Source organism: Ascidia mentula, chromosome 3, assembly GCF_947561715.1.
Source record: "Ascidia mentula chromosome 3, kaAscMent1.1, whole genome shotgun sequence".
Classification (NCBI taxonomy): Eukaryota; Metazoa; Chordata; class Ascidiacea; order Phlebobranchia; family Ascidiidae; genus Ascidia; species Ascidia mentula.
This window is the reverse complement of record NC_138568.1, coordinates 4,064,728-4,086,097: the sequence shown is the minus strand read 5'-3', so window position 1 is coordinate 4,086,097 and position 21,370 is coordinate 4,064,728. Positions and strand designations below refer to the sequence as shown.

Here is a 21,370-nt window from a genome sequence, read left to right as displayed (position 1 = left end):
TAAGCCCGGATATTACCCGCGTCGGGTTTTTTACACGAGAGTTTAATGGCAAATGAAATAACCCGAATGGGCCGATTTTTTCGTTCATTTTCACCGTTTCACTGCAGTGATTCTTTGCATGTTGTTCCATCCAAAGCGACCGACAAACGTAGTTACAAATTTTCGGGCGCGTTTAGCAGTGTAATTCTAGCAGATTCTTAATGTTTTCTTTAGGTTGCGAGTTTTTGCCGTAGTTAAACACTAGCAGCAATAAAAGGTGTTTTAATGCAAGGTTCAGGGAATGGCTGGATGATACTCAACAATTTACTTTCGTTTCAGATTATTTTCGAATATATTCTGGCAGCAAAAGTGTATCATGTATTTTAATGTGGACCGAACGACGTTAGTTGTATTTCTGTTGGCAATATTTACTCAGGTAAATTCTCTCGTTTTGAGCAATTTGGTTCTACGCCAATCATTGGATTTACTGCAGATAGTGCGAAGCTTTCTGAAATTGTCTATATGTACTGGATTAACAATAAAAATGTTTTAGCTTCACGAAATCATAACCTGGCCAGCAACACTTCTTTGGCGTGACACAAGTGAAACTTTAATGTCAATTTCAAATTTTACTATAATAACGTTGTGTCATCGCTTATTTTTTAAAAATACATGTTTCATTATTCAAACAGATTAAGAACTAATGATGCTTAATAAAGCGAAACATGTATTCTAAAAATAGAAGCATTGACACTAAGTTATCATAGTAATATTTGAAATATGTACTGGAATGTGATATCAGCATTTCTGTTAATTTAGTGCACACAACATGTAAAAAATATGCAGTGTATGTAAGAAATTTTTGGGCGACCCTATCAAAGTACCAATATCGATAATATGTCTCAATTTTTAGGTCAAATCTTTCTCGGTGATCGGTGAAAATTGGAACGAACCAAGCGTCGGTTGGAGTGCGGTAAGTTGGTTTGAAATTTTAAATCCTGCAAGATATAACTTCAGAGATGTGATTGACGTATAATAAACAGCGTGGCTTCAGTAAATGGCAAGGACACTTCAATTTGTTGTTACCCGGGGATAATTAGTTTTAGATCAGTGAGGTCCAACTAAATTTTGTTGCGGGCGATAACTAACGGTTAGTTTATCCCGCGGGCCAGTGTTACTAGAATACAAAACCTTGATTACACATATGTACGGAATTATGGAACGCAATCGCTATTACACGAATAACACAACTTCATCTTTATTCAATGCGACATTTGTGGTCGAGCTGCTTCTTTTAACGAAAGGATTCGTGTCCACGGGAATTTTGGTTGTACTTATGCGAAGACAGTTGGCTCGAAAGTTTAGTGGATGGAAGTAGTTTCCTTGACATAGGGATGTCACCATATAGATCAATGGTTCCCAAAATCAGTGGGGTCCAAACTGTATAATAACTTGTTATGGTGATATCCCCATGTCTAGGGAACTATACCTCCAAAAATGGTCGCATGGAAATTATGCCGATTTTAAATAAAATCGTGAACAATGTGTTTGGTGCGGCGTAAGTTCAATGATTTTTTCCAAACAAGTCGCACGCGGAAAAGACATGGTTTACATAAGAATTCCTGGAAAGTTTAGACGTCATTTACAGTTTCCGTCGTCAACCTTTCTAACAAACAAAGATATACCATTTTATTGATTCAATTATTCTTTGGCTTTCCTCTATTAGCAGTATAGTTCTCAACCTGTGGGAAATTATACGGTTGTAGGTAATTAGTGTGCACCGGAATATACAAAAAGTAGTTGGAAAAGAAATTTTATGTTCTCCATTCACTGTGTGTCGTACACTTCTGGCAATTGGTCATGCCTTGCGATCGAAAAAGTTACAACACGTACATAGCGAAAGCGCAGTAATTAAATTCTTAGTTTTAAGTTTAAATACCAGTGGGAAATAAACATTCCCTTTGAACCGAAAGTTGTAAATGAGGTAAAAAAGATTGAGAACCGCAGGTGTTTTGCACCTTTTTTTCACAAACAATGTTAACCATGTATGACGACAGCAATAAGTTCCCGCTTCACAAAGCACGCGTCGCGTTGGCTATGGTTGCGTGCAAAATATCGCATGTTAATTTCGAAGGAAGCGCGCACATGCCTCGATGACGTCGAATAGTCATCGAAATCGTCGTTCCAAATCACTATTTCCTTTGTAAAAGAATAAGGTCATCCACTTCTGTCGTTATTGCCACGCTCGCGAAAGCTTGAGGCAATTAATGGTTCGGCACCAATCAAGAGAAATTACGGGTATTCAACATTGCAGGCAAATTGGTCATAGGAGCGTTCATCTTGACGAAAATCTTGTTCGGAAACTTGAGGGGCGCTTTTGCCTGACCTAAATATACACCCTAAAACTTTACGTTGTCGTGTTTAAGGGCGAACGGCGAAAAACTACAATTTTAAATATTTCCTCCGTCGCGAATATATTTTGTTAAAGGTGTTGGTGTTAATCACAACAAAAAAACAATATTTAGAAGATGGATTTGAGGTACCCCGTAAAGCAAAGATTCTAATCCTTTTTTGTTGCTAGAGTACGGTGCAAAACCTTGTTTGTTAAGCGCATAGAAGACAGAGGTTATAGTTTATAATCACCTTGCAAAGAAACAACAAGGAACATGCACTCTTATACGAAAAAAATTGTGGATTTTTGTCTTCAAGTAACACAATGTTCGCCATGTTTCATCGGTAAAAGGGTTAAATATTTTTATTGTAATTTGAAGGCAGCCACGTAAATGATGGTTATCACAATTTCCCCAAATCACTGCGTCCGTTTCCGGATAAAAAGTCTCGATCAATCAATTCATTCAACGATTTTTCGAAGCGCACAGGATTTATAAGAAACATCACCCGTATCTAAACTTTTCCCCGACGCTAAGTCGCTGCAAGCGTTTGGCAGCTGGCCTTAAGGCAATTACCAAGCCTCTACGTCAGAAGTGGAAGAAGTAGCCAAGCAGGGAGGCGAGCGTGATCGACTAATATCTTTGTGTCGTGCGCAGGCCCGATCCGCAAGCCGCGAATTTTATCGCAAAATCGTTTGGGCTGCATTGTACGTCTTTTTGGTTGAGCGCAAAGGCTAGGCTTCTGATAATATTGTTTCTTGTTAAAACGTAGGCTCTTGTTTGTGGTAAAATTTGACAGACCCAAGTGTTTTGTATTGTGTATAAATTGGTATTATAGTTGGTCGGGATGTCTTACGCGGTTTTTGTGGTATCGTGGATGCTGATTTTACATACGGTGAGGAAAAATATGTAAAGAAATACCAGGAACCACACCAAATTTTAATAATTGACAATTTCTGTTCAAAAATAAATTAATTTATTGATATTGGAACATTATTTATATGGGGTCTCATTATTACGAGTTTTTACTGGTCCAACTGGTTTGAGGATCAACTTTCATGTGTAATTTCAATGTTTTCTATTACAGGTGACGTCAGGGGCGATCGACAACTTAAGAATTCTGACATCGGTGGATAAACTCAACCCCCGTAAGTTTTAAGTCCTAATGACAATATAGAAACAAAATTCGTAGTTTTGGTTTGTGCTTTCGAGTGATCTAAGGTAATATTAAAAGAGCCCAATATCTTGCCTTTACATGACGAAAAAACATTTACTATGTGTGTTTATATAAGAAGGATTTTCTGTTTAAAGCAACGTAAGCTCCATATTTTAGACAAATTCTTTTATACTTTTTAAACCAATTAAGTTCTGCTTGTGAATTGTTATATTTTTTCAGACTTGGTGACCGAGGTTCTGTCTACAACAGCAAGTACGTGTAGCGATTGAAATTATTTACGGGGGTTCAGTTTTAAGTAGTTTATTTTTTGCGGCAACATCCAGGAACTTTGCTAATCCTTAAGAATGCGACTTTCCAGTTTTATAGATTCTCAATACTGAAGTACTGACGTTGATTAAGTTATGTGGGTTTTGTACAAAATTAACTATGGGACCGCTGTTCCTAACCTTTGCCCAAATCTTGGCCATGAATCACCAATATTGTTTACGGTGTACCCAAAGTGGGCGTATCGTAACATACCCCTACGTACATTGTGCATATTTTCACGTGCAAATATGGAAAAAGCCGGCTTCTCGGGTTCCTACTTCGCGAACTGTTTAAAATTTCAACATTCATTGGTCGTGCTCACGTTTTCGGCATTAACATTTCTGACCATTAGAATAACACGTTTCGTTTCGAGATTTTTTAATTAAATTCTTATCCCATGTTCGGTCTCTACATGGGCATAGAGAACAAGAAGACTAGTACAACTTTTTTTATCGAAAATCGAAGCTTTTGTTCCGCGATCACAAAATTACATTTGGCGACCACATATTGAGACGCGACCCACAGTTCCTATATAGTCCAAACCCTGCTAAAAATCAACAGCTAAGCACACCGACAAACAAAACGTCATCCGCCACATGGTCGTCTTGAGACCAAACAACCAGTTACCAAAAAAAGATTTGTCGCTGTTTAGTCTTTAAAATCTCCGATCGGGAATTCACGCTTTCTTCGACCTCAGACTCAAATCGGATTATCAACAGCGAAATCGGAGTCTTTAGAAATTGACGCTGTTTTCACAACAAGCGATCAACAACTAACAATAACCTGAAAGCGAAGCAAAACTTTTAATTCCTAAACCGCAATTTTGCAACAAACCGTGTATATGACGCTGTATTGCAACATAACAGCTTTGTCTGATTGAGAAAAATTTTTTTTCTCGGGCGAAATTATGCGAATGAAAGTTGATTTTGTCTGAAAGTTGAAATGTTCGACACAAAATTCAACATTTGTCAAAACGCCGCAATTGATATAATGGTCGTTTTAGGATCGGAATAATATTTTGTTGTGTCCGACAATGCATTTTCGATAGAATAGCATGCAATAAACATGAATATGCGATCTTTCCTCAGTCTCTTGTTATGCAACTGCCGGCGATATCGAAGGCGCAACTCTAACTTTGAGATGTCCAGCCAAATGCCAAGGCGTCACGGATAAATTATGGGGAAGTCAACGATACACTTTGGGAAGTTTTGTGTGCGCGGCAGCCATTCACGATGGAAGAATCGAAGGTACGGCTTACTCGATTTTTACAACTTACCGTTGAAGTTGAAGTGTTATTCAATATCAAACCAAGTTAATGCTATAACTACTGGAGGCATCCACGGAAATGAAAATATGGCATTTTTTTGGAGCTCTGTTTATGCGTAAACTTCCACAGTAAGAATGTTTCAAATTCACACCAACTTTACGTGCATGGTAGTAATTGCATTTCGTCACAAATCAAAAAATGTTTAACACGCTTCTCCATCTAAATGAGAAGTATTTCGACCGAATACACGAGCTTTCATAATAAACAGCACTATGAATTATTCTTTCCTCCAAACAACGCAAGGCATTTTTAACAATGTGCTTTGGTTTAAAACCTTTGTTTTGTTTATGGATTTTAGCTGCAAAAGGCGGGACCGTGACCATTCGCAAAATGGAAGGCCTTCCATCATTTATCGGCAGCACGCTCAATGACGTCACCAGCAAATCGCACGACCTCGCCAACGCATCATTTGTTTTTCAAGGTTAGGAAATTTTGAATACTTTGGTAACTTTTTGCCTGCTAATTTCCATTTGTTCGTTAGCTGTTTTTTCATTTTTTTGAAAGTCAACGTGTTAAAGTATAAGGCGGGCTACGCGTTGCAAACAATATTCTTGTTTCCAATAAATACTTAACCAGCAACACACAAACGCTTTGAAGAATAAGAACTTTGCTTTCTTTGAATTTTTACGATCAATTGAACACTCCAGTCAAGTGGTCCTTGTATCTCCATTCTCAGAAAAAGTGGTTTTTACCGAATTTGTTTACCGCGGTATTTGTGCCCTTTCAGTCAAAGCAGTGATGATTACCAGTTACCGGTCGTGTTCAACCGGCCATTACGGTCTGCAAAGTCGCTCTTCCTGTTTGTGATTTAATTGAACCACGTAATCGTTAATTACTGACTTGAACTTTTATTCAGCAGATGCCGCCGACGCCCAACAGAAGCTGTATTCGGGTGAGTTTTGTCCGCAAACTGTCCTTCGTGCACTTTATAATTGTACCTGACGATGTATGTGTTTGCCGCTAATGCGTTCGAAATTGCAACTTTCAACGAAAAAAATTATCAGTTGGCAACTAAATGACTACAATATTTAGGTTTTATTACGCCTGCAAATTACCCTTTGTGAGTATTTCGGGATAATACCCACATATCGACGTAACCAACAACATTACCAACACTTTTACGGTTTTCAGTGTCTTGCCTCGCACAAGCCGATTTCACCAGCGAAAGTTCCTACATGGCGATCTGTCCAGGAGGCTGTGACGCACTTTCCGAGCAGCTTTGGGGCAGCGGAGTTTACGCAATCAGTTCTTACATATGCGCAGCCGCAATACACAGTGGTCAAATCAGTGGTAAGAATCATATATTGGCTACTCTGTGTGTATTTAATGAAATATATCGAGCCAAAGTCATATAGCGTAATTAAAGTTTACAATAATAGGTAAAGAATTATCCGATGTTGGTGCGAAAATTGTTTTACAAAATTAAACAGTTGGGGCTTGAGTTTGTCCAAACGTACCAAGTTGCAACCAGGCCAAAAATTAACTTTGGATAAACATACGTAACCGATGCATATTTCGTAGATTGATCGATTTGCATAAAAACGTTCAGGAGTTTGCCGAGCTTTTGTCTCTCGGACGAAATCTGTGTAATTGCAATTGAACGAACTAGGCATCTTCCGTTATTTTGAGATTTTTTTGTGAACCGAAATAACGAATTCCGACCTCTTACGTCACAGCTTCGAAAGGTGGAAGGGTAATGATCGAGAAAATACCGAACCAATTGACATTCAACGGAACTCAACAGAATGGAATGGAGTCAATGGCTCTTAATGAAGTCATGGAAGCCTTCACAGTGCAAAGTATGTTCGTCGGTAAAACGTGTTTGATTGACGTAAGCTTCGTGTGACGTCATACGCGCGATTTCCAGCAGGATCTGACGCCTCGATTTGTCGTACGATTGGTCGGCGCCAAAACTCGTGAAAAACCTGGAGCGCTTCTCTTCATACTCGATTTGTCTTTGGGAAGGCTTGTTTTTTTTGACCAATTCATTTTCTCCGTATTGCCCATAATATGCTACGTGCGGAGTTTATGTTTAGCGAATTTTAAAAGATTTCATTGGGTTTATTCTGAATTTAACATGTCGCATAAAAGGCTTTCCAGGCAAAAACAACGTTGTCGCAAATATTTGCAAGAAAATGTGCTTTAAGATAACCTTTAATTGTAACAAAATCAAGATTACGTGCAGCTCAATTTTGGATACCTTAAACAACTTTAGAACGCCGACTATAACAGTGCGCATACACAACATAGACCAGTTTAAACCAGTTCACGAATTTGTCATAGCCAGAAATAAGTGGTCGACCACCTTAACACGAACACACTTTAAATCTTGATCCACCACAAGCCAGAATCTTACTTTTCCAAGCAAAGCGCATTTCATCTTAATGTCAAGTGCTTTTTCATCAACCACACGTGTTTAAAGGCTAAGCATGGTTTCAGATCTTATCTACAAAAAATGCGTTGTTAGAATCACTGTATATGGCTAGGGACGATACCCACCTGGATTGCACGGTGTTTGCGTGTAATAGATAGTAATATTCTCGCGAACCGGTTTTGAAAAGTTATAATTCGACGCGAACTTTGGAGTGTTATAACTGGAAACTATTTTGTAAACTTAACTTTTGGCCATAATTTTGCTTCGTTGTAAGCGCTCTTATTTGACTGCCGCGATAGAAATATACGTTTAGGAAAATGACGTTTCCCGTTTATGTTTTTCAGGTTATCAACAAACTCTTTCATCCGTTCTTCCAGGTAAATTTACGATTTCTATGCTTTCGGTAGAACCATTTTCTTTGAAACTTCTCGGTGAAACGTTTCCTGGTATCCTGTTTCGTTTAAACACTGAAGAAAAGCAGAAAAAAAATTCTCGAGTGGTTTGATGGGATTTTAATCACGTAACAAATTCCCGTGACGTGCATTCTACGTTGACCCTGTGCCACCATCCGAATGCACGGCCACGACAAACCTTTAACGAAATCTGCCAATTTCCTCATATTATCATTATGATATGACGACCGATCTCTCACGTTTGGCCAATTTCGCTTTGCGCGCTGGTCGTGATTTTACGGTTTCCAAAATGTTTTCGGAAACCGTAGCGCAGTAATCCATCATCCACGAAGGAATAAAATATTGCATTAGTTTGCACACGATTTTGTGTTTGCAAAAATCAACTCGTTTTTAGACTTGCCTTTATACTAAATCAACTAGTTTTTTTAAATATTATACTTCAAGACAATTCTAACAAGGCATTCGTAAACTTGACATATCCGCTATGTCCAGCAAGCAATCGTTGGGAGTTAAGTTCCATCAAGCATTCATTTGTCTACAGGACGGTGCATGATAACTTATACACATAACATGCATTAGAACACATTTTCCATTTAACTTACTACAGGTTTTTTATTCACATTCGTTTCCTTTCAGTCGGATGCGGTTTGACGGCAAATCAAATCCGAGAGGATTACTTCACTGTGTCGTGTCCTCCTGGATGCGGAGACGCAAACAGTCAGGTGACTGGAGAGGGCCCTTACTCCACGGAGTCAAACGTCTGCGCCGCGGCTGTACATAACGGATATCTCGACGGTGAATCCCCTGTTTGATTTGACGTATTGCTAGAATTGGCATCATTGAAAAATGATACTTATTAAAAGTGTCGGGCTGTTTTGATTGTCTCTATACCATCATATTTAGTATATCAGAACTGTATAAGATACTATACATTTTGGCAATATTTTTGGCCTTAGTATCACGGATGGGGTTGTTTTGATTCCAATATTTACCAACACACGAAAACCTTTCTATTTTGGTGGTTAATAATTATTTAAGTTGGTTCTGTATGAAATGTCGTGTTTTTTGATTTTGTTTTCAGCAAAACGCACTTTGTGGCGAAATCTTACTATTGATCGTGGCTGTTTAGTTCTATGCGAAAAAGCACAATTCTCGTAGCAGCGTCTATCGCACTAAATAACTTTTCTGGGATTTCTGCGAAACTATGCCTTTACTTTAACGTGAAACTATAAATGAAAATATTTTATCTCAACCTTTCTGATGTAGGTTCTCTTGGTGGAGTTGTCACAGTACAAAAACAAGCCAAACTCACGTCATTCACGGGCTGCAGGAAGAACGGAGTGACGTCAAAATCCAGCAACAAACCAGAACGTTCGTTCGTGGTCGGTGGTAAGTACCTGCACTAACCCTCGACATTTCATTAAGTTGGGATTTTGGTTTTGGAAAGGTGTAGCGCGATGCTGACGCCCGCTTGGTATTCATTGATTTGTTTGTTTTGCAGGGTCGGTCTGGAGGCATCCACGACTTATCAAAGGTAATTAGTCGTATAGGGAAGTAGCTTTCTTTTTGCACGCAGAACAACTTGAAACATAATGATACTGAGCATCTGCACATTTGCATACAAGTTGAAAAATGGCAATGCTAATTTAAAAAAAAATGTGTTTGAAAGCGTCCAAATTTCAGTTTAAAACGATTTTGTTTCGCAACGCACGATCCACAAGATAATGGATTGTAGTTTTGCTGTCAACTGTCAACAACAAAAGGTTCAAACAGTCACTTCCTATATAGCATTAAATGTTAACTCTTTCAGTTTCGTGTGAAACAACTGCCAACCACTTTTTGGAGAAGACATTTGCGGTGGAGTGTCCACGCCGCTGCCTTCGCCACTCAATCGGGGGGCTGCTGACCGGTACCACTGTCTACGCTACCACAAGCCGGTTGTGCCTGGCTGCTCTGCACGCTGGTGTGATTACGGGTACGTATATTGACCGTAGCCAGATAGTCCCAAAACAAATTGACAAATAAATAATCAGTGAATTTCAGCTTATACAAAACACAATTATATTGTGAATATTTCGTTTTAAAGTCAGATTTTTCTTGTAATATTTAGATTGCTTCGTGGCCGAAACGGATTAACCTGCTTGTATTTGTTTTATGTTTGTCGTTAATTTGTAAAGAATTTTCCAAGAAAAATACATCAAAAAACACAATACATTAAAAACACATACAACTCACTGATTTTGTAATAATATGAAATATTTTATTCTGTAGTTGCTTTACAGTTGTGCCTATGTCACAATTGTTTGAAGCCACATTTAAGGTGAAAATACGAATATATTTATATTAATGTATCGGTTGTAGATATGGACGGGGGAATGGTTACAGTTCGAAAAGTTGGACAACAATCTTCGTTCGTCGGATCTCGACAAAACGAGATTGAGAGTTTGGGAGTTGAGTCGGAACTCGACGCGTTCACGTTCGGCGGTAAGCAAAAAAAAATACAAACTCGTGGTTATGGTTCAAGTATACAGGACACGTGATTTACATTTAAGTGTCCCGTTGTTGTCATAAAATTTCAAATGTAAAAAAGAAACAAAAAAGAAAAAGTATCACGTATTTTTTTTTCTATGCTCAAACCTACTGTGTAACACTAAATCAACCACAATATACCCTGTATCGAAGCAGGATAACGTTTTAAAATTAGTTCTCATATGCACTGCCTCGAAAAAGTAAATGCTGCCTATTACATGCGGTTTTGGGCGCTGCGATTACAAACCTCCGACTTAACATTTGACTTTAACCGCTGACATTCGGTGACGAATGAGGTCTGTTTACATCGCCTGTGAGTCACTGACCAATATTTCTCAATAATTGAATGTCTTGTTTATTTTCAGGTTACCTGGATGATGTAACAACTGCTCCTACAGGTAGAGTGGTGGCATTTGTTTATTCAATAAACCTAGGAAAAGTGAATTTCTCCTTTAAAACGTTACGTTGTTCGTGATTCACGATGAAATTTATGTTTAGGGCAAGTTTTAATTCAATTAATCCATCATTTTTTTTAATTAAGTCAAATGCCGCTTTCAACTTTAGTTATTTCTATTAACATACGTTTTTAAAAGTAATATTCGGCTAAAATGTTACCAGCTATAAGGTTTATTTCCGTATACATTTTATAATAATCGTGCGCATCCAAATATTAAACAAACTTTCCTCCAAAAACACAAGCTCTATATATATGTAACATTTCTATGCCATTGATAGAAATAGCTGTGCTGGTGCGAAACTTTTCCTTTGGGACCCGTTCAATCCCTATGTTATAGGGGGTCCATTGGGGCCCCGTTATGGTAATTACACTCTCAATGGCCCTAATGAGGCGCTGTATGTGGCACTAAATAACCCAAATGTAATAAGCTTTGAACAAGTCTATGGGAAGTTAAACCTATATTGATTCGATCATTTTTGTTGAAGTTTCATGTGATTTCTCCGCTTCCAACGTGATCTCAACCGAGTTTGCCGTCACGTGTCCGCATGGGTGCGCTGTGGATCCGACGTTGGATCTGTTCGAAAACACCGCACATGGGCTCTACAGCGCTACCACGCGCATTTGTGCAAAGGGTACGTAAATTTCGTCAATATATTAAAGCTAAAAAACGCCTAAATGACGATTTTTTTGTTGTTAGTGAATCCTCCAGCACACATGTTACGATATTAGTGTGAATACAACGTGTTTGCTGGATCATAAATTATTATTAAACAGATGCTCCCTAGGAATAAATACGTGTTCTGCTGCAAAAAAGCTCTTTTATCAACTGTTGGTGTTGTGCATCTTTAACTTCAGTTTCTTTACATTGGAAATAAACGATATTTGCTGTATTTTATCGACTGAACGTTCCTTTTCGGAAACACAGGTCGTGAACTGGCTGGAAAGACTGTTGAAATAAGAAGAACGTCGGGTGGTATCAAGTTCGTCGGTAATTTCAATCAATACATGAACAGTGATGATGGGATGGTAGGATGGCCGACAAGGGGTCATTTCACGATGCAAAGTGAGCAGTGTTTTTTTCTAAAAGTCTAGTGGTGCAAAAACGTGCTCATATAGTCAGTGATAATGGTTTAACGCCGATTTTAACAGCACCTAAGATGTTGTAGGTGAATCCAGTGGTGGGATTCAAATTTTTTTTCCGCCGGTTCTATCACAAAAGTCATATTTTTCAGCCAGTTCTGTTACAATAATCCATTGACAGTAACCAGTAATATGCTAACCGGTTCGATGATGTTATAAAATTTCGAGAGACGGTTCTATAGAACCGCTGCGAACCGGCTGAATCCCGCCACTGGGTGAAATCTTATTTTAGCACGTTGAAACTAATTGCTGAGTACTTAATAGGCCGTTGTTTCCCTTTCAGATCATGATTCAAAGCAACACAGAATTTTATCAGGTAATTTTGATTTCTATTGAGCCGTTTATTTGTGACAAGTTAAATTTTTCCAGTAAGAACTGATGGATAACACGTCCGCGTTGATGACATTTGTAAGCTTTGACCAACATTTTTTCATACAGTGAGTTGTGACGTCAGAGTGAGTGACATCAACAGTCACGTGTTCACGGCGGTGTGTCCGCCGGGATGCAATGAAAGCATGGTTTGGGGCACGGGGATGTATACAGATGATTCTCACCTGTGTGGAGCTGCCACGCACGATGGACGCATTAAAAGTGAGGAGAGACAGTTTTTTTTTGTTAAAAATTAAAGTCTATGCATTCAACGCATCCTTGGTGACCGATATTGTTTTATTTTCATCAACATGCCACACACATTTTATATGGCAAGTTAATAAAATGATGTTTATAATCGCACTAATAGTTGGACCACAAATTTTACCATATGAAGCACAATTTTCTACAGCGCGTTCCACTAATACTGCGAGCTCGAATTAAATGTAAGTCGTTGTGCTCTGTTTTTTTTACGCAAAAAATTTTTATTTTTGACATTGTGTTGTTCAGTGACCACTGGAGGCACGGTCACAGTGCGAAAGATGTCGGGACTTGACTATTACGTCGGCAGCGAGAGCAATGACGTCACCAGTATGACGCGCAGCGAACAGTGGATTTCTTCATTCATATTCCAAAGTCAGTGGCGATATTCAATATTGCTGACATAGATAAGTTTGCCGATTTCATTAAAATGCTTATTGTTTGTTTAGATATGCTTACCCACAAGTCATCAATATTTACAAGTAAGTATGGGCCTCCAAGAACCAATTATGGTGGCTTCAAGCGTTTTGTGATATTAGATTTACTGAAAAAAAGGATATTTATGAAAGTTTCAGAACCTAAATTTAGCCGGATGGAATTTTAATCACTCTATATTATTTACTTGTTCCAGTATCTTGCCATGTGACTGGGAGTAACATTGACAGTGATCGATTTTCTGTTCTCTGTTCTTCTGGATGCCAAACATCCCAGGACATGATATGGGGAACCACCCAGTACTCCGAGTATTCCCACATTTGCACGGCAGCAATTCACGCGGGAAAAATATCAAGTAAGTGTCGTGCAAATTTCAATGGGTAATTTTGAATTTAGTAAATTCAATCACTTGTTTAATAAACCTCACCTTGCATACAAAAAAACACAATGGTTATTTCTTTCCTGATGTTGATCCAATCGTTCAAGTAATATTTCTTTTACTTTCAACCTCGCCTGAACCAAACCTTTTTTTTATACAAAAAAAAACAACAATTTCCCGACGAACGAATACAAGAACTTAACGTTTTGATATAAACTTAAATCATTGACATTAAGGCAAACAATTTTCGACATATTGTTTTCTTTAGACATGGGCGGACTTGTGCAAGTCGTAAAAACCGACCCCAGACGTCTATACATTGGAAATTATCAAAACGGAATCTTTTCCATGTCTTTTAAAAGCTCCGGCGAGAAGACAATGGAATTCGTATAAACATTAGGGAAATATCCATTCGCTTCTTCTAAGTTCCAGTTTTCATGTTGAATCAATAGTTTTCCGTGTATATCCTGTTATTCCTTGGTGTTTTACCTATCCGTTTGAAGTAACTGTGTCATATTTAATCGCTCTGTGAGTTTGTGTCCTTGTGTATTAATTTTTAACCATGTTGGGAATAAACAGCTTTGTGACTTCAATGCTAACGACTTTACCGTTTAGGATTAATTCCTCTATGAAGTTGCAGCTTGCTAACAAAAGTAGGATAAAAGTATTTACCATTACTCGGTACGTGCATTCGAAAAGTCTTAACTTGGTCTGTGAGCACAATTCTGTCACCAACGCATATTGATTATCGCCACCTTGTGGTGTATATTATTAAAATATTTCTGCTACTAAGCGACGCTCGCGGGTAAGTTTTGTTTGTTGTGATAGTGATTCGCCGCCGGGCTCTGGCTGGGCCTCTGGCTGGGCCTCTGGCTGGGCCTCTGGCTCTTCCCCTGGATAATTGAAGTTGGTAGTTTAGCAGTTAGTTCCTTCGATGTTTAACAATTTGTGTTTATACACACGGCAGTATAATATTTACATTTCTCGCAATGGCACATTATACTTTAGGCATGTTGAGTCACTTTTCAAAGCCAGCCAATAATATGTTTTGAGTAAGATGCATGCAGATGCAGGGCCACTGTTTTGATCTATTAGGTCTCATGCTCTCATCAGTGCAGCTTTGCTGACTATACCACAATCTTGCTAGCTAGAACGGCTAGGCAGAGTGCTCGCTAATACTTTGTTTCAATCTGAGGTGATCTTTGTCGCAAAACATCATGGCTGAGGTAGTTTTTCCACGTTTTAAACTAGTTTTTAAGATTTCCATCGCCGTTTTTGGCACAATGTTTGCCGTTTTGTTCTTTTGGGTAATTGGCCTACCCCTCCTGCCCGATGAAATGGTTCAAATCAAGCAATTGTTTCCCAATCCAATGTACGCCAGTGTTGCATTTGTGTTTGGATTGGTTGCTGCTTCACTTGTCTTTGGTAAGATTTGCTTTTCCTCCATAATGTTTTGTCACATCAAAATCTGTTTTTAGGTGTATGTGCAGTTTGTTTGATAATTTCATCAGACAAGGACAGCAAAGTATCTTGACATTTCAATCAAGTGAGCAGTAAAACCTAAGATTTTTAATAAAAAAATTTTGTTGTTGATCATTTTGGTGTAAAAGTCTCAGTACTGAATGCCATTCACAAATGCTTAAATTTGCAATACAATTTCAAAGTGTATGTGCCAAAAATCTGTGCATATAATTTGTAATGTTCCAAATTGCATTCATAACAGATTAGGAAAGCTTACATGCCACTGAGTTGAACGTGACATCTTGCTCTGCAGCAAATATGGTAATCAAGATGCTTGTGTGCGGCTTGCTACTTTTCAACAATTGTAGCTGGACATAGTTGTTTTACAGATGAAATGCTGTTTTCCACTTTTAAACACCTCCAGAGATGCGTGGTGAAGATAGTGGATGTCCACCTTGAAACTTTTCAATTGATACTATGTTTATTTGTTGTATATTTTTGTTTATCGTGCAAATCACAATGCATTACTGCTAATTGAACATGTTGTATTTCTCACAGCTTTGCAAGTAGGGAAGAAACTACATTTTGAGCTTTTCCATAATGCTTGTAGGTAGTAAGTAACCTTTCAAACACAACAGAATGTGGTATGAGAAATATGTATTAATGAAATTTGGTCAAAGAAACACCAGTAATACAGAAAGTTCTAGGTTAACTGACGGAAGCAAGCTTTTAACTGGGCCTAGCATCAAGCAAGCACGCAGGTGTTTGGTGGTAAATGCAGAAAGAATAGCGTTGGCATGTAAATGAAAAGAACAAATTGAATAAATAGGTACTTACTATGCGAACCGCGACACAGACACATTGTAAATATATTACGGTTCACTGTAAGCATAAAGCCGACCAACACTCTGGATTCAAGTCAAAATAGCGTTTGGTACAGAGAATTATGTAACATTTTTGTGGTGAATTTTTGCATTGTCATAAGGGAAAAGTATGTGACCCACTATTTAGATATCGTACTGGACAACGGCACGATCTTTCATTGAGATAAAGTAGGTAGAGCCATACATCTTTAAATATATAAGTGTGAAAAATATAGGCACATGCCTGTGGTAAAATAATCATAATTCTGTGTGTTATAGTTGTTTAAAACTTCCATGTGTGGAGCAATGACCCGTACCTGTAACTGCACAAGCACTGAACGTTTTGTTTTCAAATAGGAATGTACCTTTCGGCTCGATAAATAGGCTAAGATGAATGCAGTATTGCCCAAATTCAACATATTTTAATGCTTGGCACATATATCTTGGGAGCAAATTTAACCTTTGGTGGTCTACTGATTGCAAGGTCCCAGATTACAGAATATCATCACCAGTTCCATCTCAGTAATGTATTGAAAGCAAACTTGTGGTGGAGATGGCCTCTGCCAAATGCTTTGAGAGCTTTCTTCATGTAGCTTTAAATCCCGTTCCTCAAGTGGAAAACAATTGAAACGAAGTTGATCGATAAAGCAACACAAAGCTTGCTACTAAATAGAACATGTTTGGTATCCCTGCACAACAGGAAATACAGTTTTGCGCAGTGACTTTTTCGGAACTTGGCACAAACGGTGGAGTGGGGCCATTACTGCATTCTCACTTGGGCGGATAATAAAACACACAGCTAGAGTTTGTATTCTTCCATTTTAGTTTCGTTGGTTTTAAAGGTGTACTGCTTTGCGTTTTCATCCAGCTGCAAAAAAAAAACAGTAATTAACAGTGGGACTAATGTACATAAGCATGTTAATTAATGTAGCATGAGTTGTTTAAAATAGGCTGTATTTTGTTTGACTTTACACGACTTAATAATTTTAATTCAAATAGATTTTGTTTTGGTGAAAAGTCATTTTTTATGTTGTGATAAATTCAGGCCTCTGTAATCTGGACTCATGAGGTTTTGACTGTGTACAGGTTTTTATTTTCATTGGTTTCAGTTGAAAATCACAAAGTATATTAAAAAGTTGTTGGGAACAATGGACAAACCTCTGGGACAAGTTGGTTGTCTTCGTCTTCTGAACCAAAATATTTCTCAATTATGTCAAAAGTTTTTTGGTAAATGTCATGGTTTTGGTGGCTCTGTAAGCTTTCGATCTTGTCCAGACCTGAAAAACATATACAATGACATACAAAAATCTTGACAATAAATATTTTTATGATAAAACATGCTCCTGTAAAATAACACGTATGTACTGTGATGAAAACGCACTGTCGATTTCTAAAATATCATCAAAAAGGAGCATTTTGCATGCTAATTATCAAACAGCAATATTGAAACAAATCAGATTTTAGCAGTGCAATTTAACTATGCCTACCTTGACATTCTTCAATAATAATTGCATATTCATTTACTCCTGACTGCTGCATCTCTGCTTTTCCTAGCCTTAGTATATTTTCTAGGCCATTCAGAGCTACAAGTATGATTCTTGTGTCCTGTGCACCAAGCAGTTCGCACAGTGGTGGAATGCACTGGATGCCTACTAGGTACCTGAAATGGGAACATTTGAAATTAGTAAAATATTTAGGATGAAAAAAAAACTACAGCATAATTCATTTTTGGTTTAGCTACTAAGTAATCTGCCAAAACGCATACAAAGCATTGTTTGAATAAGTATACAACCACAGTTGTTGACTTAAACTCCAAATCTATAATGTTTTTTTACTACATTCAATATATATATATATATTTTTTTTTTACTACAAGCTACATTCACATGTATGCACACAGATCAAAACTTTGTAACTAACTTGATTTGCTGAGGGGTGCCACCTGAAGTGGCATTAGTAATTGCCCAAGCCCCTTCTTTCCGTGTCTTATAATCAGCGGTGTGCATTACTTCGATTAGTTTGGGAAAGATGTTGGACTCGATGGCGAGTTGAATTTGCTGCCTACACGAGTGTAGAAGATGTGTTAAAAAATGTAATAAAAAAATGGGTGAACAAATCAGGAAGTGCTTTATAATTATACAATGTCAGTAATTACTTCTTGATGCAAGAAAATACCAAATACTCGAAGAAAGTCTGAATTACCAAAATATCAAACTGGTTCAAAATTTTGTATCTTACTCAAACTGTGTTCACACCTGTTTCCAGCTGTAATGTTGGAAAGTGTCCAGCATGCTTCTTTCTTGATGGAGTCTTTATTAATGGAAAGCAAGTGATGAAGGGCAGGAATGACAGAACAATTCAGAATCACCTACAAACAGGTTCAGACAAAACACACATTTACAAATTTTGCAAGACAAATACCCACACAACGTACATCACACAATAAGATTTATTGAAATCACGTAATGTGTAATAGAGAAAACGCCAGAAATTGACTACAGGAATCAGCCTTTGAAACTGAAGATGCCATTAGGCGAAATTAATATTTCTGTAATAAAGATCTTACTGGCGTTGATCGTCTTTTACTCCTATTTGAGCTCTAGGAATACTCACATAGTGTTTTACTAAAATCTATTGAATTTTGGTATTTTTCAGCCTGAGATAACCCCAACCCACAAGTAAATATGTACAGCTGTAACAAACAACATCACAAACTTGCAAGTACCTGAGTTTGGACATCATCTCCAGTAACGATATTGCCGACTGCTCGCAAGGCACTTGATATGACAGAATGATGGGAGTGCATTAAAAGCTCTACCAGCCTCCGGCAAACGCCACTAATACAAACAAAAACAGTATTGTTGTGCTAAAGACAAAAAAAACATGAAAGATTTTCCAATAACAAACTGAATCAGTTGCAATTTTGTTTTTAAATAAGGTCTTGTGAGCCTTAGTGCATAACAATTCCAGGATATATAACAGCATGTAACTTTACATTTAAAACCTTAGATGAGCATAATTTTACCACATAATTACCTGTCAATAACCATCTGTATTTTCTCATTTGGTCCGTCAGACAGGTAGGAAAGTGCCCAACAGGCATCAGCTAAAATGTCCGGCTCCTCGTTGAAAAGGAGGCTGGCTAACACTGGTAGGCATGGTGACACCTGTAAGACACAGATGTTACATACTTTAATGCCTCGCGTTAAACAAATACCAAACGCATCACACTGATGGTTTTTGAAGGTTAAACTTTGCACAGCATTACCTTTTGAAAATTCGGAGGAGGATTTTTGCCACGACAAACGTTGGAAATTGCCCACACAGCATTTCTCAAAGTGGAAAGCCTTTTGCTGGATTGGGCCAACCTGAAATGTACAGAAATATGTTTATACATGTAGTTTGGTAACACCACACACACAACACACCCCAACAAAGGTGGAATAACGCCACATTCAATAACATAATCTCTGCATTGTGCACTGTCTCCAGCAATGTTTCCAAGTGCCCAAACAGCCTAGAAAATATAAAAAATAAACTATTAAGTATGGAACAAGTATGAAATGGTGACTTTGCAAAAAACATGGAAAATCACCAGTATTCACTGTTTTGCTTTGAAGCTTAGCATTCTTTCAAAGTATAACACAGATCAACAGCACAAAAAAACTATTGCAGAATCAAGAATTTTTCAGAACTTAACATAAACAGCTAGTATAGTGGTTCCCAACAGGCATGCCATTTGTAACCTTGAGGGGTGTGTGAACTTCTCTTTACATTTATTCTAATATATCTAGTGCTTTGACAAGGGCACGATTCTTTTTTTATATTAACCCTGCATGTGAAATCAGATAGAAAGACTGATTGTAGCTTTCATGGCGGTTCATTATCGGTTATCCATTGGGTGCCACAATATATTTATTAATTAAGCAGGAATGTCATGAGCCAAGAAAGGTTGGGAACCAATGAACTAATAGTTAGCATACATATACATACACACCTGCTCGCAAACTTCTTCATGTGGCGACGTAAGAAGTGAGACAAAAATTGGGACGGCGTTGGCTTCAATTACTACTCTTGTTTGTAAATTAGTTCCTGAAGCAATATTTGTGAGGGCCCAGGCAGCTTCGAATTGCAACCTTGGCTGATCGCTGTGACTCAGCATGTTCACAAATTCCGGCACTAACCCTGTTTTGATAACTTCATCGATGGGTGGATTGGGCTCTGTAAGTTTAATGTTTAAGTAAAAGGATTGAATATTATACATATACTTTAGGAACAATAAAAATGTGGTCTTACATGGAAACAATTCTCATGTGGTTAAGTGAGCTGCAGATAAAAACACTGTTCACTGTATAGGGTCAATGCTGACAATATTGACTGTTAAAAAGCCAGGCAAAGACTTCCAATTTGTTGTGACTATGCAGTTGTTGACACCACATGGGTACCAAACTAGGTACAATCACCAGAAACAACCAAGGTGGAACACACCTAACTCGAAAGAGTCGCCTTGTCCAAAGCTCACTTAATCATTTTGTTGGCTCCATTCGAGAATATATAGTTTCAGTGCTTAATGAAACTTACCTTTGGATAATAACCTTCGAAACTTCTGCGTATAGGCATATTTCTGTTGCATGGATCCATGGAGTACAGCATCAACCATTTCTTGGTCAATCAGCTCACCGCCTGAAGAAACACAAGTTTTCATTGTCATTTTTTTAAGGTTGGCAATAGTTTGTTTAGAGAACATTGAGTCCACTGCAAACAACAAAATGTTCAACAAAAAAGGCACAATTCTTTACAACTGTGAATAATTTGATAGGAGGAAAGCTACACACATTAATGAAATACTAAATAAACAAAACAAAAGTAATATAATAGACTATTTTCAAAATACCGTGCACATGGTATAACGGTGCCTCCTATTGTTTTCATGACAACAATACTAACTTGTGGTGGAGTGGATCATGTCGACTTGAACGCTGTCTCCAGCAGCAATGTCTTCATCAGTTAAAATAACATTTCTTCTTTTAAATACCTATTTGAATGCAAATAATTTATAAGCCAAACAGCAGTGAATTGCAAGAATGTATTAAAAACTATAACATGTAGTAAAAATGAGACTGACCTGTTCATCGCGTTTTTGTTTTCTCAGTTGAATCCCTTCCTCCTCCCGCTTTCTCCTCAGCTCTTCTTGATCTTTCGACTTGTTCTTGTAATTCTTCATGCGCTCTTTTGTTGCCATAATTTTAAAGATGTGTTTTACAATATTCAATCCAAAAAAACCTTTATTTCAATTCATACTTTAATGTTTATCATAAACAACTTTTAGATTTTATTGAAAAAGAATAAACTCCAGTACTTTTTTAACAATAAACATCAAAAACCATAAATCAGTCACGACGGAGAATATCCTCATACCTTCCGTATAAGGAGCTGTTCGCTGATCGAAAGTAAATACATCGGATGATGCAAATTTATTTTACACGATATTTACACCTCTTAAATTAATG

The 21,370-nt window shown here is 37.7% G+C and overlaps 2 protein-coding genes and 1 long non-coding RNA gene across 6 annotated transcripts; 2 read left to right on the top strand and 1 right to left on the bottom strand.

The window, feature by feature from the left end:
• Positions 1 to 302: 302 nt before the first annotated feature.
• On the top strand, positions 303 to 14,131 carry LOC145894216 (uncharacterized). Of its 3 annotated transcripts, none has more exons than XM_082982723.1 (24): positions 303 to 415; positions 893 to 952; positions 3,457 to 3,517; positions 3,766 to 3,798; positions 4,941 to 5,099; positions 5,478 to 5,600; positions 6,039 to 6,071; positions 6,311 to 6,469; positions 6,856 to 6,978; positions 7,898 to 7,930; positions 8,603 to 8,761; positions 9,233 to 9,355; positions 9,468 to 9,500; positions 9,777 to 9,941; positions 10,328 to 10,450; positions 10,861 to 10,893; positions 11,438 to 11,584; positions 11,878 to 12,015; positions 12,376 to 12,408; positions 12,531 to 12,683; positions 12,972 to 13,097; positions 13,172 to 13,204; positions 13,354 to 13,512; positions 13,805 to 14,131. In XM_082982723.1, the coding sequence occupies exons 1-24, from the start codon at positions 356 to 358 to the stop codon at positions 13,927 to 13,929; spliced, it is 2,394 nt and encodes a 797-aa protein (XP_082838849.1). In that variant the 5' UTR covers positions 303 to 355; the 3' UTR covers positions 13,930 to 14,131. The 3 variants fall into 3 exon arrangements, with proteins under 3 accessions (XP_082838849.1, XP_082838848.1, XP_082838850.1); XM_082982722.1 differs by having other exon boundaries at positions 6,036 to 6,071; XM_082982724.1 differs by lacking the exons at positions 303 to 415; positions 893 to 952 and adding an exon at positions 3,129 to 3,264 and having other exon boundaries at positions 6,036 to 6,071.
• Positions 14,132 to 14,288: 157 nt separating this feature from the next.
• Positions 14,289 to 15,508, top strand: LOC145895227 (uncharacterized). Of its 2 annotated transcripts, XR_014401605.1 has the most exons (4): positions 14,289 to 14,961; positions 15,015 to 15,082; positions 15,260 to 15,318; positions 15,387 to 15,508. It is a non-coding gene; the product is annotated as an uncharacterized LOC145895227 (long non-coding RNA). The 2 variants fall into 2 exon arrangements; XR_014401606.1 differs by having other exon boundaries at positions 15,260 to 15,469.
• A 138-nt stretch (positions 15,509 to 15,646) lies between these two features.
• LOC145894427 (importin subunit alpha-7-like) lies at positions 15,647 to 21,140 on the bottom strand. Its single transcript, XM_082983017.1, has 13 exons — positions 20,986 to 21,140; positions 20,808 to 20,895; positions 20,442 to 20,543; positions 19,858 to 20,081; positions 19,289 to 19,377; positions 19,129 to 19,228; positions 18,897 to 19,027; positions 18,586 to 18,697; positions 18,116 to 18,228; positions 17,781 to 17,921; positions 17,348 to 17,520; positions 17,019 to 17,137; positions 15,647 to 16,728 (listed from the first exon to the last, which is right to left on the bottom strand). Exons 1-13 carry the CDS (start codon positions 21,100 to 21,102, stop codon positions 16,660 to 16,662), a joined length of 1,578 nt encoding a protein of 525 aa, XP_082839143.1. The 5' UTR covers positions 21,103 to 21,140; the 3' UTR covers positions 15,647 to 16,659.
• Positions 21,141 to 21,370: the final 230 nt, after the last annotated feature.

Bases quoted from the DNA above. Each gene is read 5' to 3' on its own strand.
- LOC145894216 (XM_082982722.1), top strand. From the start codon at position 356: ATGTATTTTAATGTGGACCGAACGACGTTAGTTGTATTTCTGTTGGCA. The intron at 416-892 runs GTAAATTCTCTC...CTCAATTTTTAG, and splicing joins TGTTGGCAATATTTACTCAG to GTCAAATCTTTCTCGGTGAT. The intron at 10,451-10,860 runs GTAAGCAAAAAA...GTTTATTTTCAG, and splicing joins CGACGCGTTCACGTTCGGCG to GTTACCTGGATGATGTAACA.
- LOC145894427 (XM_082983017.1), bottom strand. From the start codon at position 21,102: ATGGCAACAAAAGAGCGCATGAAGAATTACAAGAACAAGTCGAAAGAT. The intron at 17,138-17,347 runs GTAGGCATAGTT...TATGTTTTTCAG, and splicing joins TATTATTGAAGAATGTCAAG to GTCTGGACAAGATCGAAAGC. The intron at 16,729-17,018 runs GTTTGTCCATTG...TTTTTTTTGCAG, and splicing joins ACAACCAACTTGTCCCAGAG to CTGGATGAAAACGCAAAGCA.